This window comes from Apteryx rowi, unplaced genomic scaffold, assembly GCF_003343035.1.
Source record: "Apteryx rowi isolate R43461 unplaced genomic scaffold, aptRow1 scaffold_983, whole genome shotgun sequence".
NCBI lineage: Eukaryota > Metazoa > Chordata > Aves > Apterygiformes > Apterygidae > Apteryx > Apteryx rowi.
Genome location: NW_020451297.1, coordinates 88,475 through 115,135, shown reverse-complemented (window position 1 = coordinate 115,135; position 26,661 = coordinate 88,475). Strand labels below are relative to the sequence as shown.

General features: G+C 36.0%; 1 protein-coding gene across 7 annotated transcripts in view; it reads left to right on the top strand.

Annotated features, from left to right (window-relative positions):
• ITGAV (integrin subunit alpha V) overlaps positions 1-26,661 on the top strand; it is a 48,022-nt gene that overhangs the window by 10,321 nt on the left and 11,040 nt on the right. For all 7 annotated transcript variants that reach the window (XR_003251806.1, XR_003251807.1, XM_026055104.1 and 4 more), the window contains exons 2-22: positions 3,023-3,114; positions 3,654-3,768; positions 5,251-5,312; positions 6,858-6,903; positions 8,427-8,552; positions 9,290-9,334; positions 9,521-9,564; positions 9,643-9,699; positions 10,142-10,194; positions 10,539-10,741; positions 13,180-13,371; positions 13,485-13,530; positions 14,093-14,194; positions 14,987-15,045; positions 16,097-16,251; positions 17,791-17,928; positions 18,664-18,731; positions 19,818-19,965; positions 21,461-21,553; positions 22,590-22,669; positions 25,656-25,736. Coding sequence is in view for 5 of the 7 variants with exons in the window: in XM_026055104.1 (XP_025910889.1) it covers positions 3,023-3,114; positions 3,654-3,768; positions 5,251-5,312; positions 6,858-6,903; positions 8,427-8,552; positions 9,290-9,334; positions 9,521-9,564; positions 9,643-9,699; positions 10,142-10,194; positions 10,539-10,741; positions 13,180-13,371; positions 13,485-13,530; positions 14,093-14,194; positions 14,987-15,045; positions 16,097-16,251; positions 17,791-17,928; positions 18,664-18,731; positions 19,818-19,965; positions 21,461-21,553; positions 22,590-22,669; positions 25,656-25,736 (2,005 nt within the window). In the remaining 2 variants the exon portion in view is untranslated. The remainder of the gene's footprint in view (positions 1-3,022; positions 3,115-3,653; positions 3,769-5,250; positions 5,313-6,857; positions 6,904-8,426; positions 8,553-9,289; positions 9,335-9,520; positions 9,565-9,642; positions 9,700-10,141; positions 10,195-10,538; positions 10,742-13,179; positions 13,372-13,484; positions 13,531-14,092; positions 14,195-14,986; positions 15,046-16,096; positions 16,252-17,790; positions 17,929-18,663; positions 18,732-19,817; positions 19,966-21,460; positions 21,554-22,589; positions 22,670-25,655; positions 25,737-26,661) is intronic.

Here is a 26,661-nt window from a genome sequence, read left to right as displayed (position 1 = left end):
AGTACAGGATAAACCCAATGTAAGACATATTAACTTTGCAACAAATGTTGTTTTATGTTATGTGTGGGCATGTAGACAATTTGGCAAACTAAAAAGCAACTTGTAAAATGTTTCTGAAACAGTAGTGTATTCTAAATAAATTAATGTAGTTAGCCAGGACAGAACATGTTTTACTGTGTTCTCTTTTTAAGCATAAGAATCCCCAGTTTGTTATTTAGGCCTTCAGAAATTAATGATGCTGGCTTCTAAAGCCATTGCACTTTGAACATAATTAACTTGGTGGTGTTTATTTGCTTTGTGGTTTGGAGGCTTTTAGTTTTGTATGTGCCAGCTTCTGACCATATCTGAAAGCCTAGATATTTACCTACTAAAATAAAATAGAAGATATGTTTCTAATTTTATCCTCAATTTAGAGCTGATCAGGGCTCTTCAGTACTGTAGGAAAAATGATTTTGTCCTCTAAAGGTTGAGGAGAAATAAGTCTTTGTTGCTGCCTTTCTTGGACGTTGTCCCCTCCTGGGGCTGGGGCCGGGGCCGTGCCTGGAGCTCAAGACKGCGCAGGCAGAAGGCAGTGAACATGTGCTGCTTAAACAACTGGTTCCTCTCTTCTCCAGTGCAATCAACACAGACCGCGGAAGGCACCAATAAGCACTAATCTGGGGTTTTTTGGATGTGTGGGTTTTTTGTTTTGTTTCTTATTGCCTCATGCTGCCTTAGCTGATGCATTCAGCTGAAACTTTAAGGAAATAGTTTCCTTAACATCTGTGATAAAATCAGATTGCTGATAATGCTGAATGGTTGCTTACCTGCCATTCCAGCTAGACCATTACTTCTACTTGTTGTCTGTTGCCTTAAACTTAAATTGGAAGTCTCTGGTCTGTGAACTATACACTTTTATAGTACTTAATACAATAGAACTCTGCTTTCCCCTATAATACTGCTGCATTACCTTTCATTTTAGTGATAGATATATGCAGTGATATACAAATACTGAATAACAGTGAGAGGTAAAAATGCCATGCAGCAACTGTTTTCAACAAGTATTAAATTATTTAAAGCATACTGCTTTGTTTGGCAAGTAAAGTTGAGAGGTTTCTTTGTATTTGAGAGTAACTGGACAAATGGAGAATAGGAGCCAAATCTGTCTTTCAAGGCTTTGTAACCTTGGGTGTGGTGACACAATCAGAATAAACCAATTTTAAGTCCACACTGCTGCCAAAAAGGATATAGTTCCCAGCCTCAGCTATGTGTTCCTGCCTTCTACCCAGCAGGTTAGCACTGCCTTTCCTCCCCATGCTGTCAGCTGGACTGGTCCCTGATCCAGCTGACTAATTTTTTTTTTTTTTTTTAAGCAGCGTCCATTTTCAGCTTGTCTGTGTTCCCACAGTGTGGCCAGAGGGCACCAGGAACGTATGGTGGCGAGTAAATAGGCAGTGCTACCCCTTCTGCTGGCAGCTTCATTGAGATGAACCCAGTCATGCAACTTGCATCCTCTGAGCATCCCTGAGTGTTTTTTTTCCATGAGTAAAGGCAAGGAAGAGGAAAGAAGACGACAAAAYGGGGACTTCAGAAGTTCAAGACATTCCTTGTTTGAATATATCTAGCTCTGTCTCTGGATTTCTTTTCCATGAGAAGGTGACATGCAGAACTCTAAACTATGTTTCTCTTTCTGTGGCAGTATAGATGTTCGGGTGTACCTAAATCTGTGCAGGTGGGCTTAGTCATCAGGCCCTCCATTCCTTGAGCACTTACTGAATAAGAGAGTAGGTGGTGGCAGGAGGAAGTGGATATTTTTATTGACCATTATTGCCTTTGTTGAAATTAGAGGGGGGAAAAAAACAGTAGTTTTCTGTGATGTTTTGTGCTCTTGCCTGGATTTCTACGTAGCTCCAATCTAAAAGCAAAATGAAGGTAGTCCAGATGCTTGCTCCTTTTGGCTGACTGTGCAGATTAGGATCAGTTTTATTGTCCTTTCCACAGGACTTTCCTAATGGATGTAATAAAGTGCCTCGAGGCAGAATGCTCTTTRCAAGGTGTAAAGCATGCAAGGAAGTTTTGATTCAAGTGGTCACAGGTCTTGAGCAATGGAAGTGCTGATTCATAACAGGGTTGGGTTGTGGGATTCCCCCCAGCAATCTGGAACTGAGGTATGGCTGGTGACCTCAGTGACTCCTTTAGCTTTAGGCACAGCAAACCAGCAATTTAGGTGGCTTTTTTAAGCTATCTTTTCAGAGTGCTACATCCCTTTTCTCATTAGGCTAGCAAAGTTTCCGTTGTTTCAGTGATAGTACATCAGGAACATTAAATGATTTAAAGACTTTTAACATTCCCACTCGTACAAAATACCACTCAAATTAACTTGTTTCTACCAAATATCTCTCATCACTGAATAGTTAACATAAAAAAGTGCAAAATTTCCCATATTCAACACATTCTTCTGCATGGGCAAGCTCTCTCTAACATTTTTATTATGGAATACCCTTTACCTTTACTCTTAGCTTGTAAACATGCTCATTGATGTGCTCTGTAGGATGTGGTGATATTCAGAATAGAAACATTAACACTTGGCAGAAGAGTTGAAGAATTTCTGTCCCCAGACCAGTCAATGGCAAAACTCACATAATTTAATCAGGACAATATTTCTTCTAAAAGCATTAGTACTAACTAGATTTGGCACTGATTCTTGAAGGGAACAGTGCTGTAATCTAGTATGAAAATCAAATATCTTAAGTATGAGATACTCATCATGTCCCTGACAAAGATGATAGAAATTCTTTGCTCTTAAAACAAATCAGTGTTGTATTAATGCCCTGTAAGTATTTAAAAAATAGCTACATTTGGCCCTAGATACAAAATTGAATAAAAAATCCTCCTTTTAAGACTATTTCTATAAAAGAGTGATATTCTCCAACATTACTGTTTTCTGCCTGCCTCTGTGTGCATCAAAACCAATGGCTTTGCTTTTTTATTTATAATGTACAGTTTCTTGTGAAATTATGCTTCTTTTTCATTTTCTTTTTAGGCAACAGAGATTTTGCTCCTGGTGATCCTTTGGAATTTAAGTCTCATCAGTGGTTTGGAGCCTCTGTGAGATCCAAAAATGATAAAATTCTGGTAAGCCTTTGATGTCTTTCAGATGCTTCAGTGCTAGAATATTTCAGTAGAAAGACTGTGAAAAGATCCTGATAATTCATAATTTAAACAAAACCTCACAACTTTGCTTGATTTCTCTTTTTCAGAATTTGTTAGCTAGCCCTTTTTTAACTCTTTATAAACAAAGATTATAGCATTTTTATCTGTTTTTGAAGAAAGTCTAGTAGAATTAATTTACTGAAGTTAATATATCTGTTATAAATTATTGATGAACTCTTTAAAAATGTTGCTTTAAAAATATTATTTTGAAGATTCTTGCAAAAAATCAAATCTTAGAAAATTAAATCTTCTAAAAATACAAACTGCTGATATTTCTCCCCCCCCAGCAGTGATAGTATAAATGTCCTCTCTATAGATAACATGGTACATCTGCCAAAATTTGGGCTTGGGAGGAAGTTGTTATTCCATAAATAGTTGGAATTCCATTATATTATTCCATTYCCCCCCCCCCCCAACATTTTGAAGAGGGATTTGTTTTCTATCTGTCATATCCTCCTTAGGCCTGTGCCCCCTTGTATCATTGGAGGACTGAAACAAAGCAAGAGAGAGAGCCTGTGGGAACCTGTTACCTGCTTGCTGGCTCTAAAGCTGTGGAGTATGCACCCTGCAGGTCAAGTAAGTGTAGAGCGCTTGTTGGCTTTTTGTTTGGAATTTCTCTTGTGTTATAATATATTTTATGTACATTTGAAGAGGTTTTCTTTTTTTTTTTTTACAGGTGTTTCCCCCTTTCATATGTAGCCTCATGGCAATTAGAAAAAACCCTATGCTAGATCCAAACATCTGAATTCTCCTCCAGCTGGTGTTCAGCATCCTGACCTTGCTTTTTGCGCTGCAGGCAAGAGCAAAATCTTAGATCCAAATACCCTTGGAACTTGACTCCAAATTTTAAATTGACCATTTCAGTAGTAATCACTGTCATTCAAACTGAGGCCCCCCCCCCTTTTTTTTCCTATTGGGATGTGAATGTTTCTCCGTAGCATGTGCAGTGAGCAAATTATTACAATATTTTAGTTGATGCTTTTCACAGCTATCTGAATTGTGCAACATTAGAACGGCATATCTGGGACCCGAGGAGAAAAACCATTCAGAAAGTGCTTTTTTAAAGAGCAGCTGTAGAATTTTCTGAAGCTTAATTATTCAAGTAATTTAAAAAGAGTGATCCTTTTAGAGAACAAGATTTTGCACAAGTAGGTTCTAATTTCCAGGTATGCCTTGTGTCCATATGTGTGTGCATATGTGTTGATCCACTGTTTTAACTGTATTCAGTGTTGAACAYTGAGTCTTATTTTCCAAATGTTTTGCATCCATACAATGTAGTTAAGTTGGTAGAATATTCAAATGCTTATAACCTTTTAAAAAAATAAATCAGTCTGAAAGTTGAACATTTAAGCTAAGTCTTTTTTTAATTGCTGAAAATTATTGATGAACAACAGGAATGAAATCCAGTGTTGTCTACACAAAAAAAGGTTAAATAAGTACTATTAAACTAAATGAACATCAACTACTCACACTTCTAGATAAGGGTCTGTCAACATTTCTACACTGGAGCTGTATAATCATAAGATTATTTATATAAAAGAAATAAAAATTCTTGCTGGGATGAATCTTGGTATGTGTATTTTTTCAGCCAGGAATGCTTTTTTTCTTCTGTTTTAAGGCAATACTTGAAATAATTTATGCTTATATACCATTCAAATTTTTATTCTATACAAAGAGAAAAATTCATTCCTTTATCTCCCAAATACTTTATTTCCTGATTGAAAATTACAATTACTTTTCCCCAAAACTTTTGAAGATAAACCAAAAGGAATATGGAGTTGCTGTTTACTTTTACAGCGTTAGGCTAGAACATTTGTTAGACCAGCCCTAAGGTTGCTACAGCATTTGGTTGCAAGTTGTTGTTAAAGAGAAGTTATTGATTTAGGAGTCAGAGAAACACCTTTAGAAACTTGAAAGGAGAAAAAATTTCCAAGGTTCAAGTTCAGCAGTGCAAGGTTATTTAGAGAATTTCATTTCCATAGAACTATCTCACTACCAATAATTACTTTATTTTTTTCTCTTTCTTCTCTTTTGTTTTCACACGTTCTTTTTTTGTAGCCATTATTGATGCGGATGGACAGGGATTTTGTCAAGGTGGATTTAGTATTGATTTTACAAAGGTAGGTGATTCTTCCTTAATTCTTATGAGTCAACAGATGGTTGCAAGTTAACAGCAAACCTGATATAGACCAAATACAAGCACATCTATTATGAAATAAATATAAACCATCATTCTTGAAGAAAAAAAAAAAAACCCTGCTAAATAACCAAAAATAACTTTGAAAGAGTCCAGTATTATAAACCTGTTTCTCACTAGTCTTCACAGCAGTACAGTTTCACCTCCTAAACAAATAATCAACTTTTCCAGCCTCACAGCACAAACCTTCACTGCAGCTAGTCCTCAAGTCGAATAAGCTGTAGTATTCAGGTTTTTGAGACGCTTATTTTGAAAGGATTGGTGCATGACTCATGCTGCTACTTGAGGGAAAAATAACTTACTCTTAACGGAAACTGGTAAATACTTTATTTTCTCTTGAATTAAGTTTTGGTTTTCAGACCAGCTTGCAGAAATATTTTTGTTTATTTTCACTTTTTTTTGCTGTCTTATGTTTCTTCTACTCTGTTTTACCTGCCTTTTATAGTTTTTCTTTTTTTTAATTCACAATTGCTTTTTAAATCCAAGCACAATAAAAAGGTAAACAAATATAAGAACTAACTATAGGTCTTTGCATTTTACGGTTAAATTGTTTAGCATAATCTGGACATGCTAAGACCACCCAAACCCTATTTGTGATTTGGCTTTCTTTTGGGTTCTTCACACCTTGTAATTGGGTCATATCCCTTCATCCTTTGCCCAAGGACACCCTCGTTTTGCCTCCAGAGGAAACTGCAGGAAGGGCAGTACGGGATTCTAAGTGTTTGAGCAGACTCTAACCCTAGTTAAAACAAACCTTGGGCTCTAATCCAGTCCGCTAGCTGAGTGGGCAAGCCTGGCTCCAAGGTACCTCCAAATCTCTGATCTAGATTTTTCTGAGGGAAGAATATGGGAGTTTTTAGGTTAAAACCAGGATAAGTGGTTCAATTATGCAGCAGAGCTTATGGCCTGATTCAACAAAGTACTTAGGTAGCAAATTCCCAGCACTTGGATAGCTAACGTGGTTAAGATTTATAAAATGGTCTGTGGATTGCAGTTGTACCAAGGAACACAGAGTGGGGGAATTAAATCACAGCCTTTCTGAATTAAAGTTTCTATGGGTGAGTTAAAAAAAAAGTGGCAGAGGCACAAGATGAAACTAGTTTTGTGTACTGACATGGAGGTATGTTATGATTGCCTTGTAGCCAAATAATCTCTTAAAAATTTCTCCTAATTGTATTTCTGTTGTCTTAGATTTATGTTGGTAGAAGGGTCTATTAAAATRAAATTATAATTCTGCTGAGGATTTTAAATGGGTGGAATAGGAAAGAAAGTCATCAAAGGATATAGTTTATCTCAGCTTTTTACATGTTGTATTTTATGAATCATTTCTTCAAAAAATAAAACGTATTAGGGTCAGTGAAGCTACAGTGATTTATGTGCATGGGATTCCTAGGTTGCCATATATATAGGATATGTTCTCTTGTTCTTTAGATGCACTTAAGGCAAAGATTCCTGCTTTTTTTCCTAGGGAGACAGGGTGCTACTTGGAGGACCTGGAAGTTTTTACTGGCAAGGTGAGATATATCATTTAAGTCACACAAGAGATTGACCTCTTTGATTTCCTCTTCATCCTCTCRCTCCTTTGTATTCATACTCCTCCAAACGCTGTGAAAGTCTTTGCCTGTAAGAAAACTACCAGAAGTGATTTTTCTTAATCCTTCAAAATATTTCTTGAATAATYAAGGCAACCCTAGATTAAAGCTGAATTGTACAGAGATGCCTTTTGTCTTTTAAATAGCTATGAATGTTTTAAAGGCATTTCTTTGAAATGTGAAGCTTGTGTTTCCACTGGCTGGATAAGTTTCCTTTAGGATATTTTGCTCATTCTTTCAAAACCTACGGATTTTGTATTTTCTGACATGCATATTAAACATATTGTCAATGAGAAAATGCAAACCTGCAAAGAGAACTATCATTTTCCTTTAAAGGCAAAATTGTATTGCATTTTGTACATTGATCTGTTTGTGCTGTGGTGCACGTCTTATCTCTAACTATTGTTTCCATGAAACCTTTCCATGAAACCTTTCCTATATATTTTGCTAATATGGGCTTCAGTGAGTATTTGTTTGCAGAATCATTCAGTGTTACCCACTATGGTCAGGTCAGTTCAGAAGATGGTACTGCTACAATCAGGGCATAGCTGCCAAGCTCCTTTGCCTGTTTTTGTCTGTAAATACCAATATTTATGAAAGGTTTTCTATATTGTGTCTGCCTACAGGTTGGACTCAATAACACAGGAGGTTTGTTTCTAGTCCTGTTTCAGGCTTTAAACAAAATAAAATGAATGATAATAAACTGCAGATACAGTATAATACAGGTTACGTTTGTGTGTATTCGTTTTGTTGCTTTCTGACAAAAGTGACAGCTCATCTGCTGAAAGAACCTTATTCTCTTCTACTATGAAAAAAATCTCAACTCTGAATAGAAGATAATAATAGAAACTGCAATTTCACCCCAAATTTTTATTCCACATTCTGAAATGCTGGAAGAGTAGTTCTCCCTAAACTTCGTACACGTATAGGGAATATGTATGTGAAGTAAGTGCTCTTCTGAAAAATTTTGTGATAAAAGGCTTAAATTAAAGAAAAGAATGGAATCAAGTCACCATCTAGTGGCTAGTGAAGTGAAACAGAGAAAAGACAGTATTATACTATTCTCATCTTATTAGCTTGTTGTCTGCTATATTAAGCTGTAGTGTTACGATACTTAGCACAGGAGTGATGACCAGGTTCTGCAAYACCATAAGCATATGTTTATTGTTACCTAACTGAGCAGTCCTGTGTAAGTCCTTTTACGTGTAAGACTGGCTTCTATTTTCAGTTAGAACTCTTCTTCTGCATTTAGTTAATCTTTGCTGAAGCACAATCCAAATTTTCACTTAAATCCTTTCAGTGCTACTGCTGCTGGCTGTTTTCTGGCCAGTCTTGTTGAAGAGTTGTTGCTTTAGAAGCAAACGTTCCATGAATCAGTCCTGTTGCTTACTGAATGATTGCATGCACGTTTTTCTGTGTTTTTAAGCCGTTTTCTTTCCCTTCAGGCCAACTTATTTCTGATCGAGTGACAGAGATTGTGGCTAAATATGACTCGAGAATCTACAGTACAAAGTATGACGACCAGTTAGCAACCCGACCAGCCAGTGCTGCTTTTGATGACAGCTACTTGGGTGTGTAGTTTGAAAAGGAAGAAAACTTGTCTGTACTTGAAAAACTACCCCTTGCACTATTCATATTTAAGTATAAATCACACTGCTACTAAACCTCTGATAACTAAAGAGCTACACAGCTCAAAATATAGTAATTTGTTAGCATGACAGGTGCAGTTAATTATCTTGATATCCCAGGCAGGATTTCTGTCCTTTATACTATTCCAAACTGCTGTCAGCTTTTATTCCTTCTTATGCACAGGAAAAAGAATCATCTGCAGAGTCCAAAGGTGATAATTCCTGCATTTCACATATGAACTTTTGACAAGATTACTAGTAAATAGTTGCTTGGCTTCACTGACTACTAGCTAGCCTTGTTGTAAATTCTTTAGGGATTTCAATTTGAAGGAGACTTTAATTAAAACAGAATTAAATTTTTTGGAAAAGTTCAAACTCAAACAAATTCTTGTTCTGAACCACCTCTGGATCTGTCTGAAGCCTGCTTCTGGTGTACCAAGTTAAAACAAATCCACTCAGTAAACTTGTCCGTTTTCATTGTACGCTGCTTAGATGCTGATGATTTGCAGTCTATTAATATTGCTGTTCAGTGTCTAAGCTACTCAGAAGCAGTACTTATTGCATTATGTCTTAAGGTGAAACAAGATGGCAGTGCACAGAGTCCTATGAAGAATGTAAAGAGAGATGAAAGATTTAATGAGCTTCTCAAAATGATTTACTGATTTTTGTCTGTTGATCAGGTTATTCGGTGGCTGTTGGAGACTTCAGTGGTGATGGCATAGAAGGTAAGACGTGTTTCAGTGAAAAATCATGCTAATGTACTGGGCAGATCTCTCAAATAAAAGGGGTAGGAAAAATGGTACAGTGCACGGAAAAGTATATAAAGTGCCAGAAATGATCTACTTTGTTCAAGCAAAGTCACTGGGCTTTGGAACCTAAATTTTATCTGGGTGTCCTGCTTTATATTTCAGACTTTGTATCGGGAGTCCCAAGAGCAGCAAGAACTCTGGGCATGGTAGGAAATATCAAACTTTATAATAAAAAAAAGATAAATATTGTTGGTATGCCATAATGTGCATTTTCTAATGTGCAGGTGTCTATTTACAACGGGAAAAACATGTCTTCCATGTACAACTTCACTGGAGAGCAGGTATGTAGCTTTATTGAATGTGACAGGTGAGAGGGAGGCTATTCCTACAGAAGGACTACATGTTGAGAGGATATCTAGGGTCCTAGAACATAATTATATATGCCAAAGATAAATTGTATAAAGTATATAGGAATCCTAAGAATATATGTTCTGTGAGTTCCTGTTTTATAATACTGCTTAGAACAATTATTTGAATGGAGCAAATGCTTACTTTGAAAATTAGGAAATAGGGCTGAATCATGAAAGGGGCAATGGGGAAGATAACTGATCAGTTTGTTATCTAACAGAGTAAGGAAGAAAAATGAAAATGTGAGGAGAAGGGATACAAAAATTCTTGCAGTATATGTCATCATCTCCCTAAAATCTTTTCTATACAGCTGTATAAACCTGTTTGTATGTTTATATCAACACAACTCACATTTGTTCTAATCTTGCTTTCCAGATGGCTGCCTATTTTGGGTATTCAGTGGCTGCCACAGATATCAACGGGGATAAGTAAGTGGGTTCCCCTCCCCCCCCCCAACTTTTTTCTGGAAGGAAAAAGAAAAAAAAGTTTTTATTAAAAGAAATAGCACACTTCTTCACTGGCACTCAACATTTGTTTGAAGGAGTATGGATTTGTTTTGATATGTATTCTGGGTTGGCCAGTGTGTATTCACATGTTTTAAATTCCAGTATATTTGTGCTTTCTTTGTTTGCTGTCATGTTGCAATTTAAGGACAGGAAATTTTCCTCTTAATATTTAGTTCAGAGTTGCATTAATCCTGTTAATGGATAYTTGAGAGAATGAAGCTGGATTTTCCTGCAGTTATTGAAGAACCTTATCCTTCTTATCCCAGTTATACAGATCTGTTTATTGGAGCCCCTCTCTTTATGGATCGAGGTTCTGATGGGAAACTTCAAGAGGTTGGCCAAGTTTCCATTTGCCTTCAGCGAGCCTCTGGAGGGTTTCAGATCACAAAGCTGAATGGTTTTGAGATATTTGCAAGATTCAGCAGTTCTATTGCACCTCTGGGTGATCTAGATCAGGATGGCTTCAATGGTAGGACGTCATTTATTGAACAATATATTCAGTTTATAGACTAAATCTAGACAACACAGTGAATGTGGATTCTGCACGCAAACGTTAGGCATTCTAACCATGAGTGAATGTTGGACACTAAGGTCTAGACTCCTTTCGATGCTTATATGCTACTCCCAAGAATGCTAACAGGAGTTACATGTATGCATCGAGCAGAGACTATACCATTTAAACTACAGCATGGATTATTTTATCTGTTACATTGATCAGTATATTTCTTTCTAAGTGATAAGTACAGTAGAAACTTTGATTAAATAACTGACTCCCCATTGTGACTTGTTAGGACATCTTCGCTATAATTTTCCTTTTTCCATTGTTTAAAGCCAATCTTCTTCTCCAGAAATGCAGAGATGACTGAAAAAAGCATTTGTTTCAGAGAGCTGGTTAAAATGTTCTGATAGAAGAGATTTCCTGAAAAAAGTCTAGTTTTTTTTTATTTCAAAATAGAAGAATCTGGTGAGAGTATCTTTGAGTCTGGTACAACCAAAGCTGTGGACTCTCAAACCCTTGGCCAGTGCTTCTTGCTGCTTTCCCATAGCAGTGGATAGCAGTGAAACAGATGACAATCATGTAATTTTGGGACAGACGCTTTCAGTAATTCTAGTGGGAATACTGCGTTTTGGAAATCACACTTCAGTGTTTCTTGGAGTGATAGGGATCTTAGTTTCACAAAAAATGCTCATATTTTTGTTTTTTCATTCTGACTGCAAGTTAAGTATTTTCTGAAAGATCAAAAATTGTAATAGACTAATATTTTTAAATCCCAGGTAGCTGTAATTTATATTTTTAATGGAATCATTGGCATTTTATTTAATCTTCAGCTTTCCTTCATTTTCTTGGAAATATCTCATCATTCTATCTCGAGATAGACTGTCATATAGTAATATTAGTCATATTTTAAAATGTTTTAAAGTAGTCATATTTTAAAACCCTGTGAGAAATGGAGATGAGATTCATAAAGCAGTATAATTTGTCTCAGCAACTTATCCATTAAATGATAGGAGGATTAAGTGGATAAGTGATTTACCCATTAAAAGATAAAATTTGATTTTAGGCCAACTATGAGTGTGTTAACTTCATAATCTCTTTTGTAATGTACCAGCTTGAACAGGATGTGTATTTTTTAACTCAAAACATTTTATGCCATTGGCTTTGATAAAGTTTTTTTTTGTTTTTTGTTTTTGTTTTTKGGGGGTTTTTTTAGTTGTTAATAGTATGGAATTAGTGTGAAGAAGCAACATCACTACAGTTATTCAGGGAAGACATTGGAAAAGTTAGAGCTGATAACTAAAAATCTGGTCGATTGATCATATTATCCAAATGATGCTTTGATTGTGTCATATTTCAGCCTGAAATATATCATAAGTGAGAAAATCTTAGTGAAATATTTCTCTTTTTAAGATTAATTCCTTTGCTATTATTTAGTCTTTTTTTTTTTCCTGATCTTTTTCATTTGGGTGTGTTAATTAAAATGCTTTCCATCACAGCATGGTGCAAGATTGAAATGTTTTCATCAAATTTGTAAAGATGAGTTGTAATACAAAATGGTAATTTTTTTTGAGTACTTGTTATTTTTATGAAACTTTTTGCAAATTTAAGGGAAAAAGGGGGAATACTAAAATAACCCCCATTGTCTTGTATACCATTTTATTTAAATACTTTCTTGGTTGATGGAGTCTTTGAATCTGCTTGGGAAATACTGAATTTCGATCTTATGTATGCTTCTAAAGCTTTCTTTACAGATAGTGTTTCCTGCAGAGAGTCCAATTAGCATTTTATTTATCACTGTTTTTAGTTCACTGATAATGAGTGCCCTCAAACTCATTAAGCTTTAAGATATGCAGCATAATTGTACTAATTGGAAGTTCTTTATGAAACATATTGCCAAGCAATGATCCAGATAGGTTGGAATTTGATATTTAACATTTCTTTAGGCTGATTTAAGTCTTCCAGAACTATTAAAATGTCACACCCTTTGGATGTAGATGAGTGTGTTAATGAAATAGTCCCACTTAGTTTTATGATTTTTCTCCAGCAGTGACTAATTCTGGATGTTTAATGCTGTCCTCTAAAACATCCAAAATCCATATGATTTGGCTATGACTCGGTTACTGAAGTGCAAAAGTGTTTGCAGGACTATTCCTTTTTTTGCAAATGCAAGTCTATGATACATGTTTTTGTTAAACATTCATAGTTTCTAGGAAATCCCAGTATCCCACAGGCTATATTTAAAAATAAAGAAATGAAGAGGTTGATGAACATTTTACTGTGTGGTCGCATTTCCTCCCTGCTGGCACACACTGAAACTGTAATATTAGAAATTATTGACCAATGTCAGCACAAATATGTTCCCCTTGTCTATGTTTGGAGATGTTGAAGATTGCTGTTTTGGTTTACAGATATTGCAGTTGCTGCACCATATGGTGGAGAGGACAAGAGAGGGCTTGTTTATATCTACAATGGAAGAGCAACTGGTTTGAATGCAGTCCCGTCTCAAATTCTTGAAGGGCAATGGGCAGCTCGCACTATGCCACCCAGCTTTGGGTACTCACTGAAAGGAGCCACAGATGTGGACAAAAATGGATATCCAGGTCTTTTGCTCTAAATGTCACTTTAGAATAACTTAATAGTATTCCTAATTTTGACCAACAACATATGTTTAAAAAATAAATTGTAATGTGTAGTATTTCTCCTTTCTTTCTAGATCTGATTGTTGGAGCCTTCGGCGTTGACACAGCTGTTCTGTATAGGTAGGTATCCCTCTCTGTTTTTACGTAAGTGCAGTCAGCAGGGAAGATCTGTGGCGTTCATCAGTTACAAAGCAAAAGCAGACTACTGGAGATTAAAAAGGTTACACTGCTGTTTTCACTGGGTAAATTTACAGTATGTAATCTATTATTATTTATTCTTCTCAGTATATCCATAGCTAAGAGAAAATCTAAATAGGCTGTCCTCAAGGCTTTCTGAGTGACAGCTGTCTAGATCTCGACATATACAGAGTGCTGCCAGCTACTGTGCAGTGCAATCCCAGTATCCTCCTCAGCACTTGCCCATTTGGGGAAAGGACCTTGCTTGTCTGTGCTGGAAATACAGAGGACTTTCCCTTAACACAGTTGTCCACGTTATGACTCTGATAGTAGTAAATGGGCACAGAATGCTTCCTGCTTTTCTATTATCAGCTCCATGATTATTTGTTGTTCTTACAGTCCCACTAAATGTTGTCTAAGTATTTATGCATATATTTCAGGTTGATGGGAGGGGGATTGTTTACTGCAATGTTGAACGTTGTTCAAAAGCATGTTTTCTTTGTAGGGCTAGACCAGTCATCAGAGTAAATGCTGCCCTGGAAGTTAGTCCAACTATTCTAAACCCAGAAAACAAAGCCTGTTCACTGTCCGATGTGAAAGTTTCATGGTAAGTAGGATATCTTTTGTTTTCCTTTGAGGGGAGGGACCTTTTTGTTTTTTATTTTCATAAGCTTTTAATTTTGAAAGCATTCATAAAGTCTAATCAACCAATTAAAAAAAAAAAAAGGATAACCAAGTATAGATTTTTCTGAAAGAACGACCAAAACAAAATTAGCACTCCTTGACAACAATGGAAGGACACTGTCTTCAAAGATGATCTTATGTTACAGCTTACCCACACAGATTATCAGTTGTTTCTATTGAGTAGAGTAAGATCTTCCCAAGACAGTAATGGGTCACAGGGCTTTTGTAATTTTTTTTTTTTAATCTATTGACTTATTTTTTTAGGTGAAAAATGGAGTGGGCTTATAGAAGATATTTGGGAATGATCTACTCTGCAGACTGGTTTTGGTTTTGTTGTAACATTTTGTTCTTGGACTATAAACCAATCCCACTTCTCTTTTCTAGTGCTAACTTCCTTTTAAGCTCAGTATGCCAGTTGCCTTTTAGCTTTAACAATAAATGACACATTTGTTTTCAGGAATAAGCACTGCTTCACAGGTGACTACTTCTACATGAATCAAGACTCCAAAGCTTTGCATTGCTTGCATTACTGTCTACTTATTACCAGGTTCTAATTTTTCTCCCATCCACAGAAAATAGGTTTTGGGAATGAGCTAGAGTCTCAGAAGAAAATACCTTTGACCAGAGAAAACCAGCAAAGAATTTAGAAGAAAAGGAGAAGAAAAAAGTTGGCAAAGTGGATTCTTAATTAATTCTTTCTTTTCCTCCAAAACAGCTTTAAAGTAAAGTTCTGCTTGAAAGCGGATGGCAAAGGAAAACTCCCTAACTCACTCAGTAAGTTCCACTAGTTTAAAAACTTTGAAGTTTTTTGATACTGCTTGCAAATATGAGTAGGGGTCAGCATTCTTTGCAATTATTGAAATGACTGGTTATCATTTACAGCACAATCCTGCCAGTTCAGTAACCATTTTGATCTGTAAGACCCTCTTCAGCAGATTTTTTGCTGAAGTTTTGTTGGTTGAAGTCAGTGGGATTTGAGCATACTTGGCACTTGAAGTATATGTTTAACAACTGTGTGGAACTTGTCTTGGAAAGTTTTTTATGTCATAGAGAATTAAGATCAGCCCTTGGTGACAGGGGAATTTTAGATAAGAATATTCAAATATGTACATTGCTGGGCCTTAAAAGCATAGACAAGCCACAAAGAATCAGGACTCAAATTTCTGTTGAAAATGACAGCTTCTGACTGATTTCACTGATTTTTAGATCAGAATCTCTGGGTCAAAATCAGAAAAAGATCATTTCAAACAGGCCTCTAAGTTACCTCTAAGAGGTTTTGTAGTGTAGCAGACAGCCTGCTACAATCAACCTTTGTCTATTGATTATAAAACCCTTTCCCTATTTTCTGTATGGCATGTATAAAGGAGGTTGAATCTGGCAACATTCATATAAACRTCTATTACGTATTTTAAATTTCATTATCTATATCAAATATTTGAAGCAATTAGATCAGCAATGGAGTTCAATAACGTAAATTGTATTTGTGGGACTGCATTAACTTTTTCTGAAAAAAAGTATTAACTTATGTTTTTGCAGTTCCAAAGTAATTATAAACCTATTACTTTGTGCTCAAGCAATAATATGCTTCTAATTTTTAAGGAAACAGTGGAATCCAATTTTAGGACAATGGGACTGCTTTTTAGTTACTGTATCAAGAAGTAATGTAGTAACAGATTTTATATCGGAGGAACTGGAGGTTTTAAAAATTACAACTGTTAGGTTTTCATTATAGCTGAAATCAGCTTTAAATTCCATTTCTCATAGGAATCTGCTTTGTGTTCAAGTGGACAAAATATCCCTAACCCAAATGCTTTGGATTTGACAGATTTCCAAGTGGAGCTGCTGTTGGATAAACTTAAACAGAAAGGAGCTATAAGGAGAGCTCTGTTTCTCCACAGCAAACAGCCTAGCCACTCTAAGAACATGACTATTATGAAGGGAGGCAAAATGAATTGTGAAGAACTAGATGCCTTTTTGAGGGTAAGTGGCYACGTGTGTTTTAGGGAAGTCATTTTTGGTCTAGTGTCTGTTACAAATTTCTTGTTAAAGTGACTAAAAAACATAGAACAATAAATGCTAGAGAAACTTCATGCCCARTGGATAAAACCAGAATTTTTAAAACCATATGTCTGTGGTGGATTTTCAGTGCTGTCAGAGGGTGAAGGATGGATGGTGCTGTGATTAAGATCCTGGTCAGTAAGTGGATTGGAAATCCAATTCTGAACTTTGTTAGGGACTTCTTGGGCAAGTCATCCAGGCACAAAATTAATTATAATTTGCAAGGAACATAAGTCAATAAGCAGAGGTTCTATTAATACTTTGGAGGTAAGAGAAAGATGAAGAAAAATATAGATCTGCTACTAAAAAGTAAAGGTCAACAAATAACAGAGGACAAAGAGAAAGCTGAAATAGTCAATTTGCTTTTTTGCAGCCTTTTTGCTTCAGTCTCTACCATTGTGAACAGACGCTAACAGAATTAAAATGTATGACCCAGCAGAAGAAACACTGACATAAGGAAAGACAGGTTAAAGAGTAGCTATGTGAGTCAGATACAGCTCAGATTTACCTTTGAGTACTTATAAATCAAACATAAATGTTACTTATACAGCTAGGGTGTTTGGGTTTTTTTTTTTTTTTTTAAAGGATTTATGGAAGATAGGTAATACCCTTTGACTATCCTAGCAAATGGGGGATATATGGGAATAGACATCCCAGATCTTAGTGGTAGTAAAGCTTTAATACTTTTCAACCTGACATTCTTATRAGTAATGAAATATGATCTAAATGAAATGACCTTAAATTGGATGCAAAAATAGTTGAAAGTTGTCATGAAAGAGTTATCTTTCTGTCCATAGAAGATAGCTTCCGAAGTACAATCCTGCAAGGATCTGTTCTAGGTTTAGTAATATTCAGTATTCAGGAATGAGAATGATGAAGCAGAGCTGATGCCAATAAAAATCTGTGGCTAACGTAAAGGTAAGAGATAGTTTGTAAGCACTTTGGAGGACAGGATCAAAATTTGACAAACTGAATAGTCTGAAATTACCAGTATGAAAGTCAATGAATTCAGGTGCAAAGTAATATTTTTAGGAAGGAAAAATCTCAAGTCAAAAGATAAACATCTATGAGGGATGTTAGAAGCATACTGAATTTTGTCTGACAGGAAAGAGTAAAGTTACAGAGGCTCTTAGACTTTTGACTGTTATAGTTCCATGACTTAATCTTTCTGTATGCTCCAGTTTCCCATTTGTGAAACAGGAGTGTCAGTACTAAAATTGTCCATCTTCAAAGTTTATATTGAAGGTTTTCTGAGAAGAAAYTTCCTAGTTTGAAAAAAGCTCAGATGTTCTAATGTTGTTTTGACGTCCCCATTACTACTACAACATGAACAATAAACTAGAATATTGCCCAGTATTGATGTTGGTATGGCTGTTAGTTGAATATAGAGACTTTCTAAGGCTGTTTTGTTTTTGTTTTCTTACACATTTTTATTGCAGTTGAAATTTTTTGTTTCTTCAGGATGAATCTGAATTTAGAGACAAACTAACTCCCATTACTATTTTTATGGAATACCGTCTGGATTACAGAACAGCTGCCGATGCCACAGGATTGGCTCCTATCCTCAACCAGTTCACTCCTGCTAATATGAGCAGACAGGTATATTTCTTAGACGATCTGTGATGAAGAACCCAGGACACACTTTCAGCTTTCAATACTCATGTTCATATTAGCATTTTTGAAAAATTAAGAAATTAAGGTACCAAAATATATSTCTAGGCTTTAGTCCTTGAATTATGGAAATATTGATTGGCTTGTATGTTTGTCTTTTTTTTTTCCTTTCTTCTTCTATCTCTGTTAAATTTCTTATTTGACGAATATCATTCCTTAGTGCTTGACGTCTTTCTYACCCATACTACTTAACAGTTTTCTGGAGAAAAGAAATTAAATTAGTACTGAAGGTGTTAATCTTGAAGGATGAGAGTGTTTCATCCATTCCTCACGCTATGCTGCTGTGCATTTTACCTATTTATCCCTGTATTTCTCTTAAGATAATAAGCATAGTTTTTTAATTTCTGCCCTTTATACAAAGTTTTTTACACTTGTTTGTACAAAGGATAGTGGAGATGCAATTCAAAGTAAACAGATTATTGAAAGTATGGAAATAGGTTTAAGACATGGACACAGCCTTGCTATTGCAGGATTAGGAAGGGTGCTCCCCATATATRAAAACTCACTTGTTCTCTTCTGTTTTAGGTCTGATGAGATGAAGATATCTCATAATCAGCTATTCAGAAAACCTCTGATTTAGTGGTGAAATAATATTGTTGGAAATGTATGTTAGAACAGATGCAGGAATTATTAAAACCATATGCATTTGATTTTTTTGCATAGGCACATATTCTGCTGGATTGTGGTGATGATAATATTTGCAAACCAAAGCTGGAGGTTTCAGTAGACAGGTAAATAAATAATAATTTTCTTCTTTTAAGGAAAACTCATGTTCTGATTTGTAACCAAAAGTCATCAGCATGTCATACAGGGAGAACAAGCCCCTCTATCTCCCAAATACTATGAATACCTGGGTGCATGCATATTATTTTGTTTATACGTTTGCTAAGATGGACACACACAGCACACACAGAACAGTGTTAGTTGCAATTGCACCACTATTTCATTATTTAATATTAGTTAGAGGCATGTAGAGGTGAACAGGTGTCCCTCACCCAGCTAGGGGCGGGTAAGGGTTCTGTTATGTGTATGACAAAGCATGTGGGTAGTGATAATATCTTTTATTAAACCTAATAGTAAATCTGGAAAAGGAGACAAGTTTTTCACTCCTAATCCCTTCCTGAGGCTGGATGTTTTCTGCTTTGTGTGCCCAAAGCCTTTCTTCATATAGTACCTTCACTCACAAACATGAGCTGGTTTTTATGCCCTTAGCTATAGCATATGCACATATATCTGTGTAGTAGAGTTCACAAGCATATGCRTTCATGCAAATACTTCAAAAACTTCTAACATCAGTGTGTACACAATTAGGTTTCCTTGTAGTTGATAAAAGGAAAGCATATTGTTTGGGAAGATACTCTATATCTGGAACAAATCTATTACAGAGGTCTTGGCTGCATTCTGTAGTTGAGACTTCCATCAAATTTTGTTATAAAATGTATGCTTATACCTCTGTAAGTAGACATGTAATTCCTAACATTCACAGGGATTTAGCCGCTCATAAGCATTTACTCTTTGTTCAAAAATGTTTGTGGTTTCGTAGTTTATTGTAACTTTTTTTCAAAACTTTTTATAAAACAGCATTTAATATTTGCTCCGTTTTTGTCAGTGATTCTAGTCACATTTTTGCTTTAAATATAGTGCAGTGGTCTCTTGATCTGCACAGTATTCTTGAAACATAGATAGTGCCTTGAGATTTTTCTAATGTCTTTGTGCAGTTTCAGAATGCCTCTTGTTTCTGTAAGTTCCACCTGTTAAATGAAATATATTTAGAAACCAGAATGCAGAACTCATTTTTACATTTTTTTCTTATATAGTGATCAGAAGCAGATCTATATTGGTGATGACAATCCTTTGACACTAATTGTCAGCGCACAGAATCAAGGGGAAGGAGCCTATGAAGCAGAACTCTTTGTCATCGTTCCACCCCAAGCAGACTTCATTGGTGTTGTTCGTAACAGTGAGGTAGAAGTCCAACTATCCTGCCTCTTTGAAGAGTCGTATTTCAATTGCTGCTATGAAAGTCTGCAGGCTGGAGCCCCTTAGTGGTGGTGCTTAAGCTTCAATCTTAAAGCAAAGCACCAAAAAAAGGGAAGGTTCTTCCAAGCCCCCTGGATATGACACCTGCCTGAATGGTTCCAGTTTAAGAGCCTGCTGGTAGCAACAGAGCAGAATCTGTGTGATGGAGTTTGACACAAAGATAGTTTCTATTGCAAGTCTTTATTTGAATGGTGCCCTTGTTAATTTATTTAAATTTAGACTTAGCATGTCAAATGCTAGTTAGAGAGCTGAGCACACTTGAGGCAACAAGTGATGTTGGGTATGACTGTTCTCTTCCACCGAAGTATACGGAAAGCCTTGGGTCTCAGTTATCCTGACTGCAGAGAATTAAATATTGATTTCCTGACTTTCCCTTGTTGTACTTTAAGGTGTCTGTATAATTTTTATTTCTATGAAGATACACAGGTAAAGTCCAAATTTAAGTTTAGTACATTATAGCTATTTATAAGTAATACAGATGCCTTCAGTTTTTCTTTGTCCTTGGTTTCCTCCAGTGTAATCTATGATCATTCAATACATCTGAAAAGTTGCAGAATATTAAGGGGAAAACTATTACGTGTCTTTTGAGATCTAGATTGGCAACACTGCTCTGCCTGCTAGCTTGTACTTTGTGGCCTGTGAGTCGTCGATCTCCCCAAGTCTCCTTCCCCAAATCTCAGTTGCACAGCAACTCTGAATAGCAAAAAACTTAGGTTTGGTTAAGACACTAAAACAACTCTTACTTGGGATGATACAAYTTATCTTCCATTATTAAAGCACCAACTGGTGTTTTAAAAAGAAAAGGAAGGAAAAAATGTATTTGAAAGCCTTATCACCTCTGATACCATGTCCTTCATATATTYTGGACCATGCCTCAGCTTGATTGATTGACTGAAGTTTGCCTTTGCTGCTCTAGATCTCATGGAGCTCTAAGCTAATGTGGCTTATCAGTCCCTAGATGCCTCTTGCCCTGTGGATTTATCCAAAATCTGATAGCTCCCCTGAGACCTCTTTTTTAGTAAGCTACTGACTYGTTCATGTTAATTTGCCTTCCAATCTTTATTTTCCTATGAAGAGTTTTAACCCTTGCCTAGTTGCCAGAATTTCTTCACATGGGTTTTAAAGAATCAAATAGAGAAATGCTTTAGGCCACAAAAATCATCAGTGCTACCCAACATAAGAGTATTGAATGTCTCTTTGTATAACTTTGGAAAGAACATCTATCTTGTATCAAAATTATGTCTCCATGGAGACTTTCATCCTTGGATTTTGTTGAATCTGTTTAGTGCTTGATTATATTAGGACTGAGAAATTATATTAAAATTAATGCAACATGCCTGGAACTCTTTCCCAGACTTTCACACAGGTGCCAAGAGGTAAAGAATGACACTTCTTAATATTTCTTTCTGCCTTATTGCAGGCTTTAGCAAGACTGTCATGTGCATTTAAAACTGAGAATCAAACTCGCATGGTAGTTTGTGACCTGGGAAATCCCATGAAAGCAGGAACTAAGGTAAGGTTTGGTCCAACAGGTGTCTGGTACTTCAAACAGGAGTGCAGCTCATGCTTTTCTTAAGCACAGTAGTGTTTGGGCAGGATGTTTACTCATACAAGTATAAGATAAGGTCTAGCTGACATTTAGCCACCCACGTTTGGTTAGTTTAGTAAAAACACTGATAACTGGTTTCAGCTTTTCAGCTGAATTAAAGTTTTTCATTAATTTTATGGTGCCACTTGAAAAATGAGTAGTTCAATGAACAGCAGAATTACTGAGCTTTGGTCCCTCATAAGTTTGTGTCTTTAGATCTATCTAATGTGGATTTTTTCAGTATATAGTAAGAGCAAGCACATAATGCATCTTTCTCACTGTGGAAACTCTCTTCTGCCTATTTTTGTGAAGTTTGAAAGGCAGTTTTGTCTAGTTGAGATCTTTGCACTTCCATCAAATGTAGCTGAATTTAAGAGTTGAACTCTCTTAAAAGTGAGTCACTGATGCATAGTATGACTTAACAGGTCTAACTTTCTGAGGAAATAAAGCGAAAATGGATACAATTAAAAATGCTTTGACAGTGCTTTTCTTCCAAAGAACATTTTGTAAAGGTGAATATATACAATTTCCAACCTTTTTTGAAGTATATCAAGCTGAACTGCACAGATATTAAAGCACTATTGTGCACTGAGTTAGAACAAACCTTGTGAACTGTAAATTTTTGCACTRTTGAACAGCGCTGCTCTTCAGACTGCTGTACTTTGTGCCAACACATGGGGGAAGGCTCAGTTGTATGCAAAAATGGTTAAAGCAAAGGGAAGGAGGATGGTGTAAACTATACGTTTCTATTTTATGACAGCAATATATTAGCTAAAACCTATAGTGAGAAAGGTACATTTCTAGCCTTGGTGAATTGGATGAGTTTTATTTGCCAATTCAATATGTCATCTTTTTGTGACCATRTGCCTTGAGCAATTTCACTGTAGTCTAATAGTACTTGAGAAGCTTTTACAATGTATTTTATTGTGCTTCCACTGAACCATGGTGATTTTTTCTAAAGCTATTAGCTGGCCTGCGTTTCAGCGTGCACCAGCAGTCTGAAATGGATACTTCCGTGAAATTTGACTTGCAAATCCGAAGGTAGGGAAATCTATGCGTATGCACCTCTTCTGGTAGATAACATGCTAAATCAATAGACTGTGAACTCCAGTTACAATTTCACTCTAGCCTAATTCTCTGTTTTTTGCCCAGAAATGTTTTAAAAAATAAATAAACTTATGTTTTCTAAAAATATAGAAAAAATATAGGAAAATCCAATTTTCTGTTTGAATGCAGTTTCTTTTGCTTATAGCTTTTAGACTCGTTAAGACACAAGTGAAATACTGCTGCATTAGTAATGAGGAACAAAATTACTTAGTGTTTCAAAGAAAACTTTATATTTTTGTACCTGTGTGTTGTTCTGATCTCTTGACACTTGTGTAGTGCCACATAATAACTTGTGTCTTCGGGTTTCTCATCTCTCTGTTTTAAAACTGATGGTTTGACACTGAATTTCTTCTGATGATGTAAAATTTCAAATATTGTGTATTTTGAGGATGGGAGGTTAAGTCTTTCAAAAGGGGCATTGCATATGCAATGAGCAGAAGCAATGTGCAATTTTACACAATTTTAGATGCATCGTACAGTAGCTAGCATAAGAGAGCCTAAAATTAAATGAAACAAAACAGTAGTTCTCCTGGTAAATATAATATAGCATATTGCTTTCTTGTAAGTGTGATACATAAATATGAATTTACTGGAGAAAATATTTAAGATTTGGAGTTATGAGCAATAGGGATTTCTTTACCCAATAAAGTTTTTATGCCACTTAACTGATTGTAAATACAACTTTTTTTTCCTGTGGTGCATCAGAAGCTTTTTTCACATTTAAGGGCTTAATCTTTCTTATGTAGTGAATAAATTATTTTCATCCACMTATGCATTTTTCATCTGCAAGAGTTAAATAGCTTTAACTCTGTCATTCTGTTTTAATGATACAGTGGTTTGCCCTGGTGATCAAAGGCCTTGGCAGCAATAAATATCTCTTTGATCTTGCATTGCTGTCTATTCAATTTTTTTTTCCCCTCCTCTCCATCAGCTAGCAAGCTATGCCAGCAGCATGTGACACCAGTTCTGCTTTGCAGAAAGTGATCTTCTCTGGGGCATCTGGCTTCTCCTTTAGGCTAAGAGCAATCACTAACTGTACCTTTCACTGGGAGACTAAACAGTCATTGAAGGATCTCTTAGCAAAGTTGCTTTAATCATGCTTCTCTTCTGATGGAAGAGAGAAGAAGTTCCTGTAACATTTTCCACCTCTCATTTGAAGGAATTTCCTTACATGATATCTGACTGCCACCTATCATGACGCCTCTGTACCTAGCCATGAGCTCTGTCTTACTCCCATTCCAGCTCTGAACTTCTAACAAAGAAATTTGTGAGAAAATCAGCAATCTTAATATGACAAAATGTAGAATAATATATATAATAAAGTGTAATGGAAGAGAGAGATGAATATATCTTGCTGATGTGTAAAGCTGTTAGAACAAAATAAACTAAAAATTGCTTCCACAGAACTGGAGAGCAAGCCTGCAATATTAGTAATTTGTGACAATTCTACAAATCAAGTGTATCAGGTATATTCTACTTGAATATTATATGCTTTCACCTCAATTGAAGATATTTGCAAGTCACAGCACTGGCTAAATTTCCCTCATAGGAAGTCAGAGGACTACAGTTTTGGACCTAGGCTTCAGAGTTGCATGCTTTGAAGCCAGCTGGCTCTTAACACAGTTCAGGTGCTATCTCTTAAGCTGGTTTCTCTTGCATTTCTCCAATGATTGGATTTCCCATCAAGTTACCCTTGGTTAGCGCCCTTTGGGGGAAATCAAGGGCATACTCTACTCTGTCTTTTTACCTGATGATAGGTTCCAATATACAGTGTGTTTTTTAACACATTGTCTCTTTCAGTCTCTCTGCTGAAGATTTTCTATTCTGTGAATACCATCCTCTTCTCTTCCCTTGACCTTGGGAGGATACTTTATAGTGGATAAGAGTTAGTAGCGAGGAAATAATCTTTGGAGCCCATCTGTCTATCTGCTTTCTTTCAAGATCAGGCGCTTAAGTAACAGTCTCTGAACACAAGAACAGTGATGCAATCAAACATGGTAATCACAGTTTATAGTGACAGGTATTATCAAGGTATTATCTTAAAAAGGTTCTAAAGATCGTGCTAGTTGTCTTAAACTCGCAAAGCTGGATTTCCAAAGCTGTCTTAATTCCTAGCAGAACAACTTTAGTCTCTGAAAGGATGAGGTATTTACAGGTCAGGAAGAAACATTGTTGCATGTATTTCTTTGATTACAGCAGCAGTGAAGAAAATAGAGGATTTGAGAAGACCTTTCTAAACAAAATGGTATGGTTTGGTTGACAGAATGGGATGTGGCTAAGGAGGTCCCAGCTTCTCAGCAAGGGGAGCAGGAGTGTTCTTTATATTTCTGATTCTCTGCTTATAAAATAAGTCCAAAAGAATTTATGTCCAACTGTTTCTAACTGCTTTAATATCTGTCACATCTCTTGATAGGTCTAAAGTGTGGGAATTGGACCTTAACTATATTCATTTACTGTTTTGAGAAATTATGAAGAGGGGTAGGCAAAAATAGCCCTAGCATACTTTTCTGCCATGGGACTACTTGGAGGCCACGTAAGCCCCTGGGCAAAACAGGTGCTCTGAAGTGGACTGTAAGGCCGTGCTAGCTGTAGAGCTGGTGCTGCCCCACAGCACTGGCATTTGAATTTCCTTATATGCCACAGCTAAGGAGCAGAGTCAGCAGCCGCTTTATGTCATATATTGATTCCCCTCTGCTGAGGGAACGCAGAATTGCACTGAGAGTAGGATTGTCATGCATTTAAGTGAGAAAGTATTGCAACAGAATATGTACTCCTTAGTTTTTAGATTATTTGCTTTCCTACAGTGGCTCAGGAGTCATGCTATGATGTTACTTACAATTATTTATATATATATATATATGTATAAAAAAAATACTCAGTTGTTTGCTACCTTAAACAAATTAATTTATTTTCTCTGCAGTTCCAATCTGTATGACAATCTAAGTCCAGTAACATCCTATCAGGTTGACCTTGCCATTTTAGCAGCTGTTGAAATTAGAGGGTAAGCATTGATACTGATTTTAAATGTCTTTTTCTCAAGTGAGCTTTGCTTTTTTTTCTTTTTTCTTTTTAATCTTTATAATTCAATAAACGTTCAGGTCTGTCTGTGTAAGTTTTCAGGAAGCCTTAGGGAAGTTTTAATCATAGAGAAAATGTGATTATTGCTAGTCAGCTTGTGGACTTTCAAATCTTAATTATGAAATGGTTTCCAAAATTAGTGTTTTGCTTTTTTTATTAGAGCTCTTTCTAGAAGAAAAAAAAATGACCCCTCATTTTTGCAATGTCACACACATTTCTCCACATTGCTTTCCTCCTCCACAAACTGTCTGGGTTTACATCCAAAAATCTCCAAACATTTTCTAAAACCGAAGTTGAAAATCCTGCTAAAGATAAGTTTGCAGTGGCTTCACCTTCTTCAGTCTTAAGCACAGTATTAATAGTGTAATGACTCCATTACCTTCATTACTTCTACTTATTAGAAATCTACACTTCATACCTAAAAACTATACAATCCTCTTGCTTAGCTGGTTAACTCAGATTCCTGAGTCATCATTTTCTTAAATTTCCACTGCATTCATTATTTGTTCCTTGTGATATAATTTGGTTAATATTTTTGAGAGTTGTGAGAGGGGAACTACTGAAAAGTATTATTGCTTGCTTCACTGTTTTCAGCGCATGTTTAATTATTCTTGTGATCATACTGATCAAATGGTCACATCAATATTTTTCATTATTGAAATATTTCATGCTGTAAGTTTTCTTGGTGACATCTAAGTATCTTAAAATTCTATTGATGTTTTACTGGATATWGTAAGATGAATCCCAAGTCTAAGAAAGGAAAAAAAAAAAATTTAAACAAATATGAGGCTTATCTTTTCACAGAGGAAAGAAAATTAAACATTTAATATACAAGCCATTCACCTCTG